Raw genomic sequence first — 21,828 nt, forward strand, 5'->3', positions numbered from 1 at the left:
TCCACTTCTGGCTTTTTTGGTAGTTTTAGTGGAAATAAGCTTCCAGTAGGCTTTTGTACACTATATTATCTCAATTTGTTTTTGTGTGCTGGTCCTAGTTGAACTCAGGGTTTGGGTGCTGTCCCTGAGCTTTTGTGTTTGTTTTTGCTAAAGGCTAGCACTCTATCACTTGAGCCATGGCTTCATTCTAGGTTTTTTGGTGGTTAATTTGAGATAAGAGTCATATGGACTTTCCTGACTGGGCTGGTTTTGAACCATGATCTCCAGATCTCAGCCTCTTGAGTAGCTAGCTAGGGTTACAGGCGTGAGCCACAGGTGCCTGGCTTAAATTATCTGAACTTTGAAATTTTAATTATACAAGGTTTTTATATTTTAGAGGTCTCAGCTATATTGAAGTATGTTAGTGACATTTGTGTTTGTGATAGCCATTCTCTAGTATGCACTCTATACTTCAGCCATGTTTTTCATACTATTTTCTAAAGTTAACTTTTGGACTCTTTCCTTCCATATAGCTTGTAATTTCCCTTCTCTCTGCATGGCAAACTCCTATTCATTTTTAGGATCCAGCTTCTTCTGTGCTTATGCCCTGAACTTTCTAGACTAACAATCACCCCTTCCTTCCCTGATGCTCCCACAGCACTACTAATGTAAATGCATTAAGACAGATACTAGGGAGACTGCCTGGTTTTCTTTGTCTTCAAATCCTAGCCCTTGTTATGACTCCTACTTATGAACCTTAATCAACTTATAAACTACAAGGTTTAAAAAAACAACTCTTAAAATAATCTGGCAACTATGAGAATGGGATCACACCGACATGTTCCTAAAGATAGGGCATGAAAAGTGGAACAATCTCTAATCAAAAGTTTCATACCAATTAACAACAAAAATTGGGCCAAACCACATGGACACATACATTTTTTCATCACCTGTAAAACTTCAATTCTGCCTCAACTTGGAGAGTTTCTGCAGTTAAGGAGGTCCTTGAGTATATGAACTGAATAATGACTTTAAACCCAATCTGAGTGATTTAAAAATTACTTCCTTTTGACAGTAACACAGCATTTAGCAAGCTTACATAGTTGGTAAATTGCAGAAATAGCTTCAAAACAGAGTATGTCTGTCTGGCTTCGGAAGCCAAGTTATCAATTATTGTGCTCTGTTTCTTGGATGGGTAGGTGAGCTATAGTTTTGGACCTATCATGATAGGTTTATATAGTGCTTACTCTAAAATACTACCTAATAGTTTGGGAGAAGTTTACTCATTCATAGTCTTAGAACTAACTTTCCAATTGACAACACTGTATATTTTTTTCATAAACTTTTTGTAGATGATTTTATGATACCCTATTAACAGTTCTGGCAAACACAGACAAAATCAAGAATGGGAAAATTCCCATTCTGGTAAAATGAAAAAGCTGTTCCCCAAAGCAAGGAATTACCAGTAGGCATTTACATGTACATTACTGCTTCAGAGTAACAAATATGAGAATGTGGATGAAATAAAACTAAACATAATCACTTAATATAGTATGTTATCATGTGACTTCAACAGAGAAGGAACACTAATCATAAAAATAAATTTTTTAGGATTGTGAGATTGAGAATTTTTCTGGTGAAAACAACAGAATCACCCCATCTCCAAAACATATGTAGTTTAGGATAGCCTTGAACTTGTCATCTTCCTGACTTTGCTTCCTAAATGCTTTGCTTCCTAAGTACTTGGTAGCATATGTGTGCTACCATACCCAGCTTATAATAGTTCCAAAATTAGTTAAGAATGAGAAATTATGGCACAATGATAATTTAATCTTATTTATTATTGACTATGTTCTCCTTGGTTGCTCTAAGTTACCTGTTATAATCAGCTTAAATTGAGGTATATGGTGAAAGGTCTCATTAAGTTAACCTACACTAAGAGGAAAATAAATTAATGATTACTGCTATTGCTACCTAGACATTATTTTTTGCATTGCTGTTACTATATGTGCTTGATTAGAATATGGCATTTTTTGTGCCAGTCCTTGGGCTTGAACTCAGGGCCTGGCTACTAACCTTTGGCTTTTATGCTCAAGGCTAGTGTTTACCACTTGAGCCACAGCTATATTTCTGGCTTTATGGTGGTTAAGTGGAGGTAAAAGTCTCATGGACTTTCCTGCCTGGACTGGATTTGAGCCATGATTCTTTGATTTCCAAGTAGCTAGGATTACACATGTGAGCCATCAGTGCCTGGAAAGAATATGGTATTTTTGTGTGTACTTGTCTTTTTTGTTCAAGGTTGGTGCTTGAGCCACATCTGGCTTTTGGCTGGTTTACTGGAACTTTGTGTCCTGGTTTTGATTCTCAGAACTCTACCTCCTGGGTAGGTATCATTACAGGTGCAGCCACCAGTGCCAGATTTTCTTTTCTTCTTCTTCTTTTTTTTTTTGGTGCCAGAACTGTGGCTTGGACTCAGGGCCTCGGCATTGTCCCTTAGCTTTTTTGCTCAAGGTTGATGCCACTATTTGAGCCACAGCTCTATTTCCAGCATTTGTGTGTGTGTGCTCTATCACTTGAGCCACATAACTACTTCTAGGTTTTTGATGGTTAATTGGAGATAAGAGTTTTATAGACTTTACTGCTGGGCTGGCTTCAAAGTGTGATCCTCAGATCTCAGCCTGTTCAGTTGCTACATTACAGGTTTGTATGAGATAACAGGGCTCAGACTTTTGTTTTTCACAGGGCTCAGACTTTTGTTTTTCTTTTTGAGACAGTTTTACTTTAGCTAGGTTGTCTGGAACTTGTGATCCTCTTGTCTTACTCTCCCAAGTGCTGGCATTTTAGGTGTGCAATACCATGCCTGGTTAATATGTAAATATTCACGTGTCATTGCATATGCGACTTATGAGGGTTTTATTTGAAAAAAACCTAAGGTTCAGATCATATTCAATTATCTATAATCTGTGTTCTCAAGCAGCTCCCAATTGAATTAGTTGAGCATAAGGTTGGGAAATTAGAAATGCTTATGTGCCTCAAGAGAAACAAATAAAAGCAATAATGTCTATTACAATGTTCCTATTTTGCTTACCGATAGCTCGGTAATCACTTGTTGCAAGCTACGAATAATCTCTACATTTTCTTTTAGTTCTTGATCTTCCAAAGTTTCTGCTAGCTTTTGAAGATCCAATTTGCAGCTGAAAATTCAAGCAAAGAACCTAAGGGTTAATCACACTTCGAAGAGACAAAGATGGATACAATATTAAGATGGAATAAGTTGCTAATAAATATCTGGTAGAAAACTCACACTGCATGCTGCTTGAGCTCTTCTAGCTTGGCATTCATTTTTTCATTGGCTTGCTCTGTCTGCAACAAATACCCAGGAGATCATCAGTGGCAGTGCCTGATAGCCTCATCAAATTATGTTCTCTCCCATACTCTTATGGATGAAAACCTAGCTTGAGAGACTGCCTTCTTTGCAGTAACAGAGAATTTTACTGGGCTTTCAGTTAGTGAGAAATGTGTTTTTAACAGAGTCATGGAAATTTGCCCCAAAGTCAACATAAGCTACTAAAAATAGCACCCAAGCATCTGGGTTTTATGCTTGCCATGAAGCTCAGACTATGGGGTGGAGTGTGAAGCCTTAATTCCATACAGAACTTTGCAACTGGAAGAAAAAGCAGTATATCCTGGCATGCTACTCACTGCTATTTGCAAAAAAATAAAAAATAAAATCACTTTAAACTGCCTCCTACACTGCACTGTTCCATAGTCTCAGCATCAGCATATTTAAAACATAAAAGGGCCTCACAGTAAATTTGAGATGACATTATTTTTTAAGTTATACTATCTGATATGGTAGGCTAGTTTTAGCAAAAAAGTAAAAAAGGTTAAGGTCCAAGAAAAATGTGGGCAAAAAAATGAAATGGCAGGAGGCAGCTATGTTTTGGGAAGGATGATTGATATTTTCAATCATAGAATCTGGCATGCTGGATACTGCAAGATATTTGGGAAAGATGATTTATATAGAACAGAAATGTGCTTGTTTTAAAGTCCTGACAGGATATCAAATAATAAGCCTATCAGACACTCATTGCAATAATCTTATAAAGGTCATATGGGTATGTGGCTAGACTAACAAGTACTGTCTGTTACGTCAGCCAAGCACATACACATGTGAAACACAGCTTCCAGAGTGAGTTACTTCAAAGGCATAATATGAAGCAGTAGAGACAGAAAATTTTATATAAAAACCCTTAGATCCCACTTTCCCTTTCTGCTAGTAATGGACAATACAATAGACATAAAATTTTAGAGAAAACTTTAAGTAGCTAACCTTTCCTTAACTAGAGAGTACACTGATGCCTGAAGGTGTATTCATTACAGAGGTTCAATTACGTTCTAGTAGAAACTCACTTTTACTTCTGGCAATGGCTGTATAATCAAAGACTAAATTGTATTTAGGCTGTAGAAGAACCTCAGTGACAGAGCCATCAGTAGGTTTCAGAACCTGTATAATCACTCATATAGTGATCTACTATTTGGCAATTAACCATGTTGAAAATTGGTTGAAATTATTTTCCAGATTGCAGCTGTTTAGATAGCTATGAAAGATGACAGCATTAGGGGAAGGGAGAAAGAGAAGAAAGATCTTAGGGAACAGTTACTTGGTATAGATTGCATATACCTTATCTTAAGTGCTTAGGACCAGAAAGAAGTATTTCAGATTTTAATTCTTTGTTTTTCAGATTTGGAAATATTTGTATATATGATGAGATGTATTTGGGATGATAATAAATGAAAAATTTATTTATGCTCCATATATTCTATCTCTTTCTATATCTATCGATCTATCTATCTAAATATATAGATAGTTGATGATAACTTTATACAACATTTATAGCGAACCTGAATTTTGATTGTGATTTGTCATGTGAGGTCAGGTATGGAATTTTCTGTGGGGTCATGTCAGTGCTTAAAGAGTTTTGGATTTTGAAGCATTTCAAATTTCAGATTTTCAGATTAGGGACACTCAATCGGAATTACAGATAAGAGTAGGCAAGATTTTAGGTAACTTGATTCTTTCTTTTCTGTATTTCAGAATAAATGTATTTTAAAATAGGATTAACTGGAGTTTTTGTGGTAGATATACAGCTATCCACTATACAGTTTTTGAATGAATTATTCTGTATGTTTGATAACAAACCCATATGTTTAATCCACAGGGAGTTCTCTGCAGGATACAGAAATATAAATATGTCTTTCCTTATTACTTTTTTCACATAATAAGAACCATGTTAAACATTTTAGAAACTTGGGTCAGTAAATGTCTTGAGTACTAGTATTTTAGTTTTAAGGCCTTACCAAAATGATCCTCTCCAACATCTGGGCTGTCTGACCAACTGCCTCACTCAGCCCACGACTTAACTTTTCATTCTCCTCTGCTAGAGACTGGTTCTTCTCCATCAGAGATTGTAGATTCTCTGATGGTTCCACACTAAAACAAAAAGTAAAATTATTTTTTAAAATCCCATAACTGACAGCATCTGTGTCAAAGGTAGATAAAAATACATTTTACAAGCCTTTTGGGTAGAGATTGGGTTAAAATGGCCTTATGAAAATCTGTGAAATGTATGTCTAACACCATGGGTCCTCCCAATCTGGCCGTAGACTGGTTGAACAAGAAATAAACTGCTGTAATGGTTAAGGTTTAGCAGAGGGTAAGGATGTAAAGCCAGATAACGTTTTAACAGGAATATCTAACCTTTACTTTGGCTATTAATTTAGGATATTCCTATTTTTTGCCATATAATTGAGAAAGGAAGGCTAGTTGTAGCAAAAATACATCTCTGTTCTGTCCCTTTTCTGTCCACCCTCATCCTTCATTAAAGGTTAAAGAATAGGAACTGAGACTGTAACTAAGGGTAATGCACTTGCCCAGCATTCATGAGGTTCTGGGTTCAGTCTTCTCTATGGCAGATGCAAAGTAAATGATCAAGGCTGTAGGGAAGGAAGAAGTATGGAGAAAGCAATGACATGGCTCAGGGTTGAAGCAACCTGATCAACCCAAGTGGACTTCCCATTTACTGAAAAGTTTAGAAAAATAGCATTTAAGAACTCAAAAATTTTAAATGAAGACCAGTGGGCACTAAGAGCACATTTCACAGGTCTTTGTAAATGTTTCATTCCTAATGTAGGCTCTGCTTGAAAAGGATGACCCATAGCCTCTTATTCATTTGTCTTGCAAAGTTAAATTGCTTAGAGTGGTGATCTCAACAATGGTATCCATTTCAAACATGAATGGAAGGGAGGGACAGAAATGGCTTGAAGAAATACATGCAGACAGAGAAGAACCTTTGGAACTTGTGCTTATTATGTAGTATCAATTCCAGACTAATAAAGCAGACTGGTAAGAAGCACACTTTTAAAAAATCCATTGGTAAAAAATGTTCAAATGACTAGAAAACAGGACTGGTTCAAAAAAAGATCAAAGGAAATAGGAAGATTTGATCTGAAGACTGAAGGAAAAAATGAATAGCTGTCAAAGCTATCATAAAGGGCAAAAAGGAAAGGGATCAGCTGTTCTCAATCTCAACAAAGGATAGAAAAAGATTTCAGAAATAAAAAGTAGATGCCAGGTTAAGACCTCTATTAATTCTCAGAAAATCTTAGCTCTTTATTAAAAAGTTAACTGCAAGGCCATACAATATGGTTTCCTGTTACATTGTTAAAAATTCAATTTCCTATGAAGAAATGTCAATTAAAACATGGTTTGGGGCTGGGAAGTTGGCTCAGTGGTAGAGCGCTTGCCTTGCATGCCTGAGGCCCTGGGTTCAATTCCTCAGCACCATATAAGCAAAAAGAAAAAAGCCAGAAGTGGCGCTGTGGCTCAAGTGGTAGAGCGCTAGCCTTGAGCTGAAGAGCTGAGGACAGCGCTCAGGCCCAGAGTTCAGGCCCCACGACAGGACCCCCCCCCCCCCAAAAAAAAAACCCATGGTTCATAAAAATAAACAGTGCTGGGCACTGGTGGCTCACGCCTGTAATGCTAGCTACTCAGGAGGCTGAGAGATGAGGACTGTGGTTTGAAGCCAGCCTGGGCAGAAAAGTCTCTGTGAGATTCTTATTTCCAATTAACCACTCAAATATAGGAAGTGGCAGAGCATTAGCCTTGAGTAAAACTAGCTCAGGAATAGTGCTTAGGTCCTCAGTTCAAGCCCCACAACTGACAAACAACAACAACTACTACTACTTTGTAAATTTAGTGTCATTTTAGATTGCTGGTTCTATAGTTCCTTATTCTTTTGTGTGTGTGCATGTGCACATGCACTCCAGTACTGGGGCTTGAACTCAAGGCCTCTTGCTCAAGCTAGACTATTCTGCTCAAGGTTTGTTGTGCTTTACCACTTGAGCCACAGCTCCAATTCTGGCTTTTGTCTAGTTAACTGGAGTTAAGAGTCTCCCAGGCTGGCTTATCTTACTCTTTTCTGACCAGTCTGACTTCATTTTCTTCTGAGATCCTCAGAGCTCAGCCTCCAGAGTAACTATGATGACAGGCTTGAGTCATCTGCTTTGAGCTAATTCCTTATCCATGAAATCCTCCATGTCTGTCATGTAAGTCATAAGATTCTGAGTGATGGTATTTTCCAAGGCTTTTTCCTCCCTAAAGTGTTTCTCTAAATGGGGGAATCATATTTAAGACAACTGTTCATTTTTTCCAAGGAAATTTAGTACCTATAAGTAAGATCTTTTACATGATTTGAGGTTAATGCTTGAATATTTAAGCACTCTTACAATTAGGTTGACACTTCTACAGCACTATGAGCTAGACTCTACTGTACATGATTTACATATATTAACCATATTTAATTCTCATGGGAGCCCCAGTAGTTAAGTTCTATTGTTATTCCCATTTCATACTAGATGAAACTGATGAACAAAGAAATTAAATAAGGCAGAGTCACAGAACTGGTGCTTTATGATACAGCTGGGATTTGACTCAGCAGTCTAGTTTCTGAGTCTATACTTCTAACTAACATGCTAACTTCACAGATGGGTCATGTACCAATGAGAAGGCTACATAAAAGCTCTTCAAGTAATATGGGGAAAAGTTCTTTGCAAGATGTAAAAAAGCATTTACAAAAACAGATGTAGCAGAAGATATAACAAAAACAGTATAAGACCATAACATGAAAGAGGGCATCCATATTGATGGGAGAAAGCATTAAGAGTGAAGCAGATGCCTTGCATGCTTGAGTCCCCGGATTCGATTCCTCAGCAACACATAAGCAGAAAAAGCTGGAAGTGGCACTGTGGCTCAAGTGGTAGAGTGCTACCCTTGAGCTGAATAGCTGAGGGACAGCACCCAGGCCCCGAGTTCAGGCCCCATGTCAGACGAAAAATAAAAAAGAGTGAAGCAGAAAGTAGGTGAAGGGCCAAGTAAAGATCAGACAAAAAAGAAAATACAATAAGCCAGTGTTTTCTGTTTTTTTTGTTTTTTGTTTTTTTTTTGTCGGTCGTGGGGCTTGAACTCTGGGCCTGGGCGCTGTCCCTCAGCTCTTCAGCTCAAGGGGAGCGCTCTACCACTTGAGCCACAGCACCACTTCCGGTTTTCTGGTGGTTTATTGGAGATAGGAGTCTCACGGTCTCTCCTGCCCGGGCTGGCTTTGAACCGCGATCCTCAGATCTCAGCCTCCTGAGTAGCTAGGATTACAGGCGTGAGCCACCAGCGCCCGGCAGCCAGTGTTTTCTGTTACATATGCTATTTCAATGCCAATAGTAGGAATTCAGATTAGCTGAGCAGGTACAAGTTTATACTGAAAATAATTACAGAAGCTCCAACAAGACATATCCCAAACAAAAGGACATAATACAAGGACAAAAGTAAAATGTTTATGTATATAAACATGAACTTTTTTGCAAACAGCTTTATGAAATGCCCCTAAAATATAAGTACACATTTTTTCAGAAAAGTAGTAAGTAGTATCATTACTTCTTCGAAAATTATTGAACATTTAAGCTTAATTGTTTGATTCATCAATTGTTTCTTAGAGTTTATAATTTTGGCAGCTGAAATATAACATATAACATATTTGAGAAAGATGCCATCTCTTTAGTAGCCTTAATTTTCCATACATAAAGTAAGTTTAGATAAATTAAAAATATAGGAAAGGCTGCAGTATGGCTCAAGTGATATGGCCTAGCTAATGTGAGGCCCTGATTTCAAACCTCAGTACCACCAAAAAAACAGTAAAGGAAAATGGAACAATTGCTTTTAAAATGAGTTTAATGAGAAAACAACCTTTGAACAGCCCTTTAAATGATGCCTTAAAGTGCTTCTCACTTTATCCAACATTCCTAAATATTACTAGGAAATCTGGGCCATATAAATCATAGGCAGAAAACTAGAAAGGAAGAGTAATCAGTCTAAGTGATAAAATGATGGCAACTTGGAGTTTTATTCTCTTCTTTATGCATACTTCCTTAAATGCTGTATAAGAAGCAGCACATTAAAAAAAAGATGAATTATTGAAACCAAGGCTATCATGCGCAAGAAAAAGTCCAAATGATAAAACAAAATGTAAAACAATATTATACTAGAAAAAACATGGGTGGAGGGATAGGTTTTCTAACAGAATCCAGATAGTTGTGGTAGTGTATGCTTATAATTCCAGCACTTGGAGGGCTAAAGCAGGAGGATTGTGAGCTAATGGCCAGTCTGGGCTGTATAGTGAGTTCAAAGCCAGAGTGAATTACAGTGCGACTCTATTTCAAAATTCCAAAAGAGAGGGTAAAAAAACAAACAGAAATATAAGGAGAATGTAATTAGATAACTAGTCTGTCAAATACTTAGGCAGTTTTCTTTTTGTGGTAGTGAAATTTGAACTCAGGGCCTCATATTTGCTAAGCCACATCCTTACTTGGCAATTTCATAAGAAATTAAGCATTATAGCTAGATGCTGCTACAATTCCTAGTTACTTAGAAGGCTGAGATCTGAGGATCGTAGTTTGAAGCCAGCCGGCATAGATTCTTTATCTTCAACTAATCAGCAAAAAGGCCTTAAGTAAAGCTGTGACTCAGGTGGCAAAAAACTAGCCTTGAGCAAAAACAGCTCAGAGACAGCACCTAGGCCAAGTTCAAGTCTCAGAACCAGCACATGCACAAAGTTAAACATTAGGACCCAAACTGTATTTCTAGATATCTACTCAATGAAACCATGCTTATGTGAACACTTGCAAAGGAATGTACACAGCAACATTATTCATAATATTTAAAAAATACAAATAATCCAAATAAAAAATATATAATATGGTATAGTTAGACAGTTGCAAACTATTTGCCAATAACAAGAATGAAGTATGGTGCATTCTATACTATGGATGAAATCTCAAAAACAACACCAGTAAAGAAGCTAACAGAAAATCATATAATACACCTGAAACAATGATGAATAACATTCCTTGGAACAATTAATGCCCACATAGAATAAATGACAAGATAGCTAAACAGGCTCTATGAGGGGAACGTTAGTAGGGATATAGAAGACTAACAAAGAGGGTGAATGAGAATATGGTCACTGTATGTCATTTGCATATATGAAAATAGAACAATGAAACCATTTTAAGAGGTCACTATTAGGTTTTGGTGAAGATATGAAGACACTGGAAATTTTGTGCTTTGCTGGTAAGACTGTTAAAGAGCGCAACTCCATAGAAAACAGTACAAAGTTTTAATTGAAAAATTAAAAACCGGGCTGGAAGGTGATTTAGTGGTAGAGTGCTTGCCTTGCATTCATGAGGCCCGTTCGATTCCTCAGCACCAAATAAGCAGAAAAAGTCAGAAGTGGCACTGTGGCTCAAGTGGGAGAGTGCTAGCCTTGAGCTGAAGAGCTGAGGGACAGCTCCCAGCCCCCAGAGTCCAGGCCCCACAACTGACAAAAAAAAATTAATTAAAAACAGGTCAGACACCAGTGGCTCACATCTGCAATTCTAGTTATTCAGGATGTTGAGATCTGAGGACTGAAGTTCACCCAGGGTAGAAAAGTCCATGAGACCCTTATCTTGAATTAACCAGCAAAAAGCTAGAAGTGGAGTTGTGATGTAAGTGGTAGAGCACCCACCTTGAGCAGAAAAGCCAACTGAGAACTCATACCAGCAAAATTTAAACAAACAAAAATGGAATTAATATATAATCACATTATTTCTTGGTATATACCCAAAGGAACTGAAAGTAGGGATTCAGACAGGTATTTCTACTCAAAAGATGTAAGAAACAAATTTTTACTAACAGGTGAATGGATATATAAAATGTTGTATATATGAAAGGGGTGATATTTCCCAAAAGAAATTTACTCATTACCTGACTTTAGTAACTATAACCCCTCTGTACATCATCTTTATAATAACAATTAAAAAGTAAAAATAAATAGTTTAAAAATCTTGTATATACAAACGATAGAATATTGTTCAGGCTCATGCCATTTAATTTCTATGTATTTGTGAATTTCCTGAAATTCCTTATTATTAAGTTCTAATCATTGCACTTAGAAAAGATGCTTGACATTCTTTCAACTTAAAATCTAGTTAGCTGGTATTAGTATTGTTATCCCTGTTCTTTTTTGGTTTCCATTTCAGTGGAAAAATCCTTTTCTATATCTTTATTTTCAGTATATGAATGCTCTTCAAAGTGAAATGTTTCTCCTGTATGTAGCATATATAGTTGGGTCTTGTTTTTCCTTTCATTTCTCTGAGCATAAATTTTTGCATAACTCTGACTCTTAGACTTATTGCATTTCACATACATAAGATTAAAACAATTAAAACTAATGAAGATGTAGGGGCAATTCAAAATGAAAGACAAACAGTAACTGGGAAACAGCATCCTGCCTGGATACTCTAAGCCTAAATACAGAAAAAATTATACATAAATATTATAATCTGGGGCTGGGAAGATGGCTCAGTGGTAGAGCGCTTGCATTGCATTCCTGAGGCCCTGGGTTCGATTCCTCAGCACCACATAAGCAAAAATGAAAAAAAAAAAAGCCGGAAGTGGCGCTGTGGCTCAAGTGGTAGAGCGCTAGCCTTGAGCTGAAGAGCTGAGGGACAGCGCCCAGGCCCAGAGTTCAGGCCCCATGACCGGACCCCCCCCAAAAAAATATTATAATCTAGTTCATAGAAGTTTCTCAAGACAATTTGGAAATTACTTCATGTGTACACTAGAACTGAACATGTAAATAAATAGACTGCAGATAAGGAGACCTTGATTTTCACTATTGAGAAAGAAATTATAAATAAGAAGAGGTAAGAAGCTAAGATGAACAAAACAGTGTTAGAAAAGGATTAAGAATCATACGCATGAAAATCATGGTTCTTTATATATATTCAAAATGTAGATGACTTTATGTATGAATTATATGCAGGTATTTCTGAGCTCTACCTAATGAGAGGGCTTACAGGCAGTGATACCCCAGAAACAATGAGTACAACTAGTGCCAGCACACAGTCTTAGGTTTCTAAGCACCATTTTCCAATTAAAGAAACTAGGACTCCTTGACATATGGTTAATTCTAGACCTGATGCTGGGAAAATGTAGTTTGGAACATCCTGTGGAAATGCTCAAAAAACTTGAAGACTTGTTAAAGAATGTAAGAGCAACATGAAAGGAGGTCAGAATGGACAAGGTGGCAATAGAGCAATGCACTTCATTGCTTAAATGATAGTATTCGATGTTAAAACCACAAACAAAATAAGTACCCACGTATCTATGTGGGCCATCGAAGAAATAAATGGGGAAAGAGCTCTTTCTAACAGTAGCATTCCAACTAATAAAATTTGAAGATCAGAACCCATGTTCTTTCCAATACATTAGTTAAGTCCTAAGTAACAGTAATGTGGGTAAAATCACTTCCTTGACACAAAGTGCTACCAAAAATTTTAGGATATCAAACGAAAAAAATTATCAGGAAAAAAAGCGTGTGTTAAGGGCTGGAAAGGTGGCTTAGTGGTAGAGCGCTTGCCTTGCATGCCTGAGGCCCTGGGTTCCATTCCTCAGCACCACATAAGCAAAAAGAAAAAAGCCAGAAGTGGTGCTATGGCTCAAGTGGTAGAGCACTAGCCTTGAGCTGAAGAGCTGAGGAACAGTGCCCAGGCCCAGAGTTCAGGCCCCACGACTGGATCCCCCCCCCAAAAAAAGCGTGTGTTAGAAAATACATTTAACTCATCTATGATTCTTACTTTATAGATCCAGGCAGGGTACCTCCATGGGCTTGTAGCAGTAAGACTTGTAGCTGTTGTACCTGTGAGAAGCAAAGAAAAATCAAACTAATCAAAACTATCCCTCTGTGATGAAATTACCACAATTAACAAGAGTAATTAAGTAAATTTTTACTCAGTGCCTATGAAGTCTAAGGCATTTTAGGCACATGATATTATTCAATAAATATTTAATGTTAGAATGAATAAACAAATAAGTAAATAACAAAAAGGACATTTTCTCCAATAATAATAAACATAGCTGGAGCACCAGTGGCTCATGCCTGTAATCATAGTTTCAGGAGGCTGAAATCTGACGATTGCTGTTCAAAGCCAGTCCAGACATCTTCAATTAATCAGCAAAAAGCCAGAACTGGAGCTGTTGTAGAGCACTAGTTCTGAGGACAAAAATCTCAGGAATAGTACCAAGGCCTTGAGTTCAAGCCCCAGGACTGTGTATGCACACACGTGCATACATACATACAAATAAACATAAGCTGGACACTGGTGGTTCACACCTGTAATCTTAGCTACTTAGGAGGCTAAGATCTGAGGATAGTGGTTCAAAGCCAACCTGAGTATGAAAGTTTGAAATTTTTTTTTTGTCCGTCATGGGCCTGAACTCTGGGCCTGGTGCTGTCCCTCAGCTCTTCAGCTCAAGACTAGCACTCTACCACTTGAGCCATAGTGCCACGTCTGGCTTTTTCTATTCATGTGGTACTGAGGAATCGAAGCCAGGTCCTCATGAATGCAAGGCAAGCATTCTACCACTAAGCCACCTTCCCAGTCCCAGTTTGAGAGATTCTTATCTCCAATTAATCACAGAAAAGGCCAGAAGTGGTGCTGTGGCTCAAGTAGTAGAGTGTTAGCCTTGAACAAAAGTAGCTCAGAGGCTGGGAATGTGGCTTGGTGGGAGAATGCTTGCTCAGCATGCAAGAAGCCCTGGGTTCAATTCCTCAGTACCACATAAGTAGAAAAAGCTGGAAGTGGTGCTGTGGCTCAAGTGGTAAAGTGCTAGTCTTGAGCACAGAGAGGCTCACAGTGTCCAGGCCCTGAGTTCAAGCCCCAGGACCGGCAAAAAAAAAAGTAGCAAAAAAAAGAAAGAAAGAAGGAAAGTAGCTCAGGGACAGCATTCAAGCCCCAGGACCAGAAAAAAAAGAATAAACATTAAGAAAAAAAAGAAATAGAACTGAGTGTGGTATTTTATAATTCAGATGATACTTTGGACAAGTAAATTAATTATATTCTGTGTAGTGGTCTCTAAGAAGGAAATGAAAGACAAGAATAGGGAAGAAAAGAGATGAACTGCATAGCATTTACCACTGAGGAAGAAGGACAGAAATACTGGACAGTTATATGGGAGGAAGCTGGTTTCCAGTGGAAATCAGTACTATACCAAAAAGGCAAGAAAAGACCCTTTTAAACCTTCATCCATCTAATTCCTGCTTTCTCATCTCTACAGGGACTACTTGAGCTGTTATTGAACAAGCAAATCATTTACATCACTATAAATTTATGATCCTCTATCCCTCCCATTTCTGTTGAGAGTATATTTAAACCTTCTGTGCTCTCAAGTCCTCTATCATTTGATCATTCTTAGATGACTGTCCTAGTCCCTTAGCTCTCAATTTCAGTTTCACCTAACGAGTTCTACATTTATATTTAAAAAATAGACATGTGCTTCTGCTGTTGACTGCGTAGCTACTGCCTTTGCTCACCTTGCTTCCTTGAAGCATGAAGTGATTAGCTTCTTGCACTTCCTTATCTACCATACTATGTATCCGTTTATCCTGTAGTAACCTGCTTTTCTCACTCTTCTGACTTTCTCACTGTGGTCACCATCAGCCTCCTTGATAAGAATAGGCATGTTATTTTCTCATCTTACTTTACTGCTCTTTGTAATTTTATACTTATGATGACCTTCCTTGAAATGACCTACCCTGGTTTCTATGACATCACTGCTTTTTCCCCCTATCTACTCTTTTCATGCCTCTCTTGTCATCTCCCTTTTCCCCATTCTTAAGTGCTGGTAGCTCCCCAGTTATTGTTTTAGCCTTCTGACCATTTGCTTACTTAGTAATTAATATTTAGTGAGTGCCTTTAATTTGCCAGGCACTCATCTCATCCATCCCGTATTTTCAGATACCATTTCAATATTGATGCCTCTTAAGCCTGTTATGTTAGCTCAGATCTTGATACATCAGAACCATAAACCACCTCTGCTTGAACATTTACACATATATAACCTGCAAGCCCTTCAAATCCAACATGAATTCATCCTTTGTTTTCCTACCTAACCTGCTTTCCTCCTATATTCCTTGACTCAATGATTAGTATTCTCATTTATTCAATTGTCCAAGCAATAGACTTGGGAACCAACCTTGACTCGCATTAATTACCCTTCTTTTCCACATCAAATCTGTTATCAACAAGCCCTGTCCATTCAACTGCCTGGCTGTAGCTATGCCCACCTTGAGTTTATTTTCTATAACTTTGCTGGAGTGATTTTCCTAAAGCAGACATTTCACCATGTTACCCTCTTTGAAAACTGTTAGTGGCTCTTAGTACTTTCGAGTTTCAAATTATTTTTTTCAGTGTGTGTGTGTGTGTGTGTGTGTGTGTGTGTGAGAGAGAGAGAGAGAGAGAGAGAGAGAGAGAAAGAGAGAGAGAGACAGGGTCTCACTATGTAGCCCAGACTGACCTCCAACTCTTGATCCTCTTGCCTCACCTTAAGTGCTGGGATTTCAGGTGGGCACTTTCACTTTTTTCCAGTTTTGAATTTGTTAACAAATCACTAAGAAACTTCAGGATCTGGCCACTGTTCACCTCTTTATTATCAGTGAAATTCCAAGTCATCCCCAATCTTTTTTTGGGGGGAGGTGGGCTGATCATGGGAATTGAACTCAGGACCTTGGCACTGTCACTGAGCTTTTCTGCTCAAGGCTAGCACTCTACCACTTTGGGCCACAGCTCCAGTTCCAGTTTTCTGGTGGTTAATTGGAGATAAGAGTCTCACAGGGGCTTTTCTGCCCAGGCTGGCTTTGAACTGCAATCCTCAGATCCCAGCCTCCTGAATAGCTAGGATAACTGGTGTAGCCAGCAGTAGCTGGTTACATTTACAATCTTTTTTTGGGGGGGGAGGGACGGGGGGGAGTCCGGTCGTGGGGCCTGAACTCTGGGCCTAGGCACTGTCCCTCAGCTCTTCAGCTCAAGGCTAGCGCTCTACCACTTGAGTCACAGCACCACTTCCGGCTTTTTTTCTTTTTCTTATGTGGTGCTGAGGAATTGAACCCAGGGCCTCAGGCATGCAAGGCATGCGCTCTACCACTGAGCCACCTTCCCAGCCCCTGCATCTACAATCTTAAATGGACAGCAAATACATGAATACTTTAAAAGTCCCAAACTAACATAATGCTTAGAGAAGAAGCTAAGAAGCAGAGGTTCTATCATTCCATTCACATAATTGTACTTATCCTATAGAAACTTTAGTCCCTTATACCTGTTGCCTTAGATGATTAAGCTCAGCTGTCTGGGGATCAATATTAATGACAGGTTTGTTCTTGATTTTTCTTGCTCTGTCAGCGTAGCGAAGGGTATTTAATGTTTCCTCTAGATTAGAGTCAGCAGGACTCACGCAGGCTATCATAAGAGTATGGCTATTGCCTCCTAGAGAATCTGAAAAGAACAAATCCAACAAGTAGATGATGACTTCAAACTTGAGCTATAAGAAAAAATTATTAGATATCTACAAGTGTTCTACTCATATTAAAAAACACTGTTTTATTTGATGCCAGTAGTAGGGCTTGAACAGGTCCTTTCATTGTTGCTTGGCTTTTTCACTCAAAGATTGTGCTCCACTATTTGAGCCACAGCTCCACTTCTTTCTTTTCAGTAGTTAGCTGAAGAGTCTCACAGACTTTTCCATTTGGCGCTGACTTTGAACTGTGATCCCTGGACTTCAGCTTCCTGAGTAGCTAGGATTACAGGTGTGAGCCACCAGCAGTGGCTTAAAAACCCTAAGATTTCTGATGTGCAAAATGATATAGATTTCATAATTCTATTGCACATGTTCCTATTCTCAAGAGAAACTATGATTTCAGCAGTTAATCAGGTTAAAACATTTGGGGCCTGGCCCATGTAAGTTCAAAACCACTATTAGAATTAAACATTCTTAGGATGCCCCCCTAGAGGGATTTTAACTCTCCAGAGACATTTACTTAGCAGCCCTATTAATTAAAGAAACAGTCATCACGTTCATTGTCAGGTGCAAAGTACAATCGGCACTCTATGGATTTCTTGGCTCTCAAAGTTATATAAGGAAGAAATTATTTTCATTATCTTAGAAATCTGACTGCCAATAACAATCTCTCCTATTTATCAATTAGACAGCTGTATCTGTGATAGCCCAAATAGCTGGCTTTTTACCTGCTTGCTTTCTCTGCACTATCTATTATTCTGAATTACAATTTTATTTTCAGAAGCACTTTGGACTTACCTTGAAGCAGTCGGGTCAACTTGGAATCTCTGTAGGGCACAAAGCTACTCTTTTTGTCATCTCCAAGAGCACTGATTACATTTCCCAGGCATAGGAGACCTCGGTTAATATTAATACCTAATAGCAGGAAAAAAAATTCAAATTTCTTGGCAAAGTACCTTCCATACACCTACATAGGTGTATAGTCCAATGGAAATATTGTCATCAATTCTAAGGAAATTTCTTAATCCTACTCACTTTTTTGAAAGTGTCTCTTTAGGTAAAGTTCAAAGAATAAAGTTCTAAATAATAGATTTACAAACAAAGCAGGAAGATAGATAGCTATCATTATGATAACAAAGGTATAGTTATTTATGTTCTATAGCCATTATCAGAATCAAACTAACGCTGTGAAATAAAATGAATTAACTACTTTTCACAACTGTCCTGTGTTCTTTCTGCTTCATTAGAATAACTTTTCTTCTCATTGTGTTTGAAAGGGCAATGGTTCTTTCTTACTTTATGTAACTCAGGAGTTTGCTTTTCAAATGTTACAATAATCTGTGAAGTCCCTTCTAAAGCACTTGATTTCTCATTATTATACTGGTTAAATGTATGGGCTGCAATATCATGTAGACTTAGGTTCCAATCCTGACTGTCATTGACTAGATGTATGATCCTGTATAAATTTCTATATAAAATGAGGTAAATCTCAACAATTTATTGAGTTGTAGTGGGAATTAAAGACACACATCACATACCACACTTAAATACTAAACAATGGTTTTCCTGTTTGAATGTATTCCCTAGAATTCAGGTTGAAAATTGATCCTAGTGGAACAGTTTTAAGAAGTGATGAGGAAATTGAAAGAGAAAGCTCACTACCGAACACATTCTATGAAGCCATCATAACCCTCATCCCAAAACCAGGCAGGGACTCATCAAAGAAAGAGAACTATAGACCCATTTCTTTGATGAATATTGATGAAAAACTTCTCAACAAAATTTTGGCCAATCGACTTCAACAATTCATCCAAAAAATCATACACCATGATCAAACAGGATTCATTTCAGGGATGCAAAGCTGGTTCAATATACGCAAATCAGTTAATATTATTCATCACATCAACAGGAGCAAGAATAAGAACCACATGGTTATCTCAATAGACGCAGAAAAAACATTCGACAAGATCCAACACCCCTTTATGATGAAGGTTTTGGAAAAATTAGGAATCCATGGAACATTCCTCAATACAATAAAGGCTGTATATGACAAACCTACAGCCAGCATTATACTCAATGGTGAAAAACTAAAGCCATTTCCTCTTAACTCAGGAACAAGACAAGGATGCCCACTCTCTCCACTTCTCTTCAATCTAGTATTAGAATGCCTAGCTACAGCAATAAGACAAGATGCAGACATAAAGGGGATCCAAATAGGGAAAGAAGAAATAAAACTCTCCCTCTTTGCAGATGACATGATCTTGTATTTAAAGAATCCCATAGACTCCACTCCCAAATTACTCAAGCTGATTCAAAACTTTGGCAAAGTAGCAGGTTATAAAATTAACCCCCCAAAATCAATGGCTTTTCTGTATGCCAACAATGAGAAAAGTATGGCTGAAATTAGGAAAGCAACCCCATTTGTAATAGCCCCACAAAAAATAAAATACCTAGGAATTAACTTAACTAAAGAAGTGAAGGACCTCTATAATGAAAACTTTAAAATCTTGAAAAAGGAAATCAACACAGAACTTAAAAAATGGCAAAACCTCCCATGCTCCTGGATTGGAAAGATTAACATCGTGAAAATGGCAATACTTCCCAAGGCTATCTACAAATTCAATGCAATACCTATCAAAATTCCACCCTCATTCTTCAAGGAAATAGAAGAGGCAATCCAAAAATTCATATGGAACAATAAAAGACCCCGAATAGCAAAAACGCTCCTCAACGGAAAGAACACTGCTGGAGGAATATCAATACCAAATTTCAAACTCTACTATAAAGCCATAGTAATCAAAACAGCGTGGTATTGGCATAAGAACAGACCTCAGGACCAATGGAATAGAATTGAAAACCCAGAAATGAACCTACAGACCTATAGCCATCTAATCTTCGATAAGGGATCTAAAACAATACAATGGAAGAAAGACAGCCTCTTCAGTAAATGGTGCTGGCAAAATTGGTTAACTACATGTAGAAAACTAAAGCTAGATCCTTATATATCACCCTGCACCAGAATCAACTCCAAATGGATCAAAGACCTTGAACTCAAAACAGACACTCTGAAAACATTACAGGATGGAATAGGAGAAACCCTAGGTCTCCTTGGCTCAGGCCGAAATTTTTTGAATAGAGACCCGGAAACACAACAAATCAAAGAAAGGTTGGACAAATGGGATTGCATAAAGTTGCAGAGCTTCTGCAGGGCAAGTGACATAGCTAGCAAGATCAATAGAAAGCCCATGGATTGGGAGAAGATCTTTACTAGCCATACAACCGACAAGGGTCTCATATCTAAAATATACTTGGAACTCAAAAAATTAAATCCCCCAACAACAAATCCTCAAAGAAACAACTGCCCAATAAATAAGTGGGCGAAAGACTTAAAGAGAAACTTCTCTGAAGAAGAAAGAAGGATGGCCAATAGACACATGAAGAAATGTTCAACATCCCTAGCCATAAAAGAAATGCAAATCAAAACAACATTGAGATATCACCTCACTCCAGTTAGAACGGCAAAAATTAAGAACTCTAACAACAACAGATGCTGGAGGGGATGTGGACAGAAAGGAACCTTACTTCATTGTTGGTGGGAATGTAAACTTGTTCAACCACTTTGGAAAGCAGTATGGAGGTTCCTCAAAAGACTACACATAGAACTCCCCTATGACCCAGCAATCCCACTTTTGGGCATTTACCCAAATGTTTACAAACAAGACCACACTAAAGCTACCAGCACAGCTATGTTTATTGTAGCATTATTTACCATAGCTAAGATATGGAACCAACCCAGATACCCCTCAGTAGATGAATGGATCAAGAAAATGTGGTATATATACACAATGGAATTCTATGCCTCCATCAGAAAGAATGACATTTCCCCATTTGTTAGGAAATGGAAAGGCTTGGAAAAATTATATTAAGTGAAGTAAGCCGGGCCCAAAGAAACATAGGTCCCATGGTTTCCCTTATATGCAATATCTAGTATATGTATGAGTCAAGCGGAAAAGGTCAGATAATGTGATGTTAGGAAAATGATCCCTTAAATATGTATTTTAATGTTTTTTTTCTTTCATGCATGTGTTTCTAACGCATTTATAAGATTATTTCTTTGTTGCTTTGTATGTCCCTCCCCCACAGTGTAACTCCCGCTTTCACTATATTTGATGTCAGTATAACTTGTGGAGGAGATGGGGACAAACAAGTCGTTTAAGGATTCAGGTGGACCTGTTGCAACAATGAGAAGTACAAAATGTCATGTCAAAAACGAGCTTTACAATGTCGGTGTGGGGGGGGAGGGGGGGAAGGATTGGGTGGGGGGGAGGGGGGAGGCTGGGAAGGGAGGTGAACGGTAAACAAAGGAGGAGGCTGCAATGCTTGGTAAGAAATGTATGCATTATCCTGCCCATGTAATTGTAACCCCTCTGTACAGTATGTTCTCAAATAAAATTAAATTAAATTAAAAAAAAAAAAAAAAAAGAAGTGATGAGGCCAGGAGGTCTTTACAAACTCATGGATGGGATTTCTGCCTTTACAACAGGGCTGGAGGGAGCTAGCATGCCCTTTTTGTTCTTCTGTCCCTGTTGTCATGTGAAGACACAGTGCTCATTTTTTTTTCTCCTTCTATATTTTTCTGCCATGAGAATGCAGTGAGAAGACACCTTCACTAGACACCAATTTTGCTGGTGTCACAATCTTGCACTTCTCCAGTTTAAGAGCTGTGAGAAATAATTTTTTATGTTATTAAGTACTTGTACAAAGAGGTTACAATTCCCTAAGTCAGGATATGAGTACAATGTATCTTGATCAGTGTCACCCCTTCCAAGAAATAAATTTTTACTGTTAACAAATTATCCGCCCGAAAGTATTTTCTTAAAAACCAGTGGACCAGACAAATGGCATCA

General features: G+C 38.0%; 1 protein-coding gene across 5 annotated transcripts in view; it reads right to left on the minus strand.

Moving 5' to 3' along the window:
- The window catches only part of Kif4a (kinesin family member 4A), a 100,297-nt gene that overhangs the window by 55,946 nt on the left and 22,523 nt on the right, over positions 1–21,828 (minus strand). For all 5 annotated transcript variants that reach the window (XM_042694927.1, XM_042694926.1, XM_042694925.1 and 2 more), the window contains exons 8-13: positions 17,720–17,836; positions 16,724–16,899; positions 13,207–13,268; positions 5,341–5,473; positions 3,284–3,342; positions 3,068–3,173 (exon numbers count right to left, since the gene is read on the minus strand). In XM_042694927.1, the coding sequence (XP_042550861.1) occupies positions 3,068–3,173; positions 3,284–3,342; positions 5,341–5,473; positions 13,207–13,268; positions 16,724–16,899; positions 17,720–17,836 (653 nt within the window). The remainder of the gene's footprint in view (positions 1–3,067; positions 3,174–3,283; positions 3,343–5,340; positions 5,474–13,206; positions 13,269–16,723; positions 16,900–17,719; positions 17,837–21,828) is intronic.

Source organism: Dipodomys spectabilis, unplaced genomic scaffold, assembly GCF_019054845.1.
Source record: "Dipodomys spectabilis isolate Male_0828 unplaced genomic scaffold, ASM1905484v1 ptg000176l, whole genome shotgun sequence".
Taxonomy (NCBI): domain Eukaryota; kingdom Metazoa; phylum Chordata; class Mammalia; order Rodentia; family Heteromyidae; genus Dipodomys; species Dipodomys spectabilis.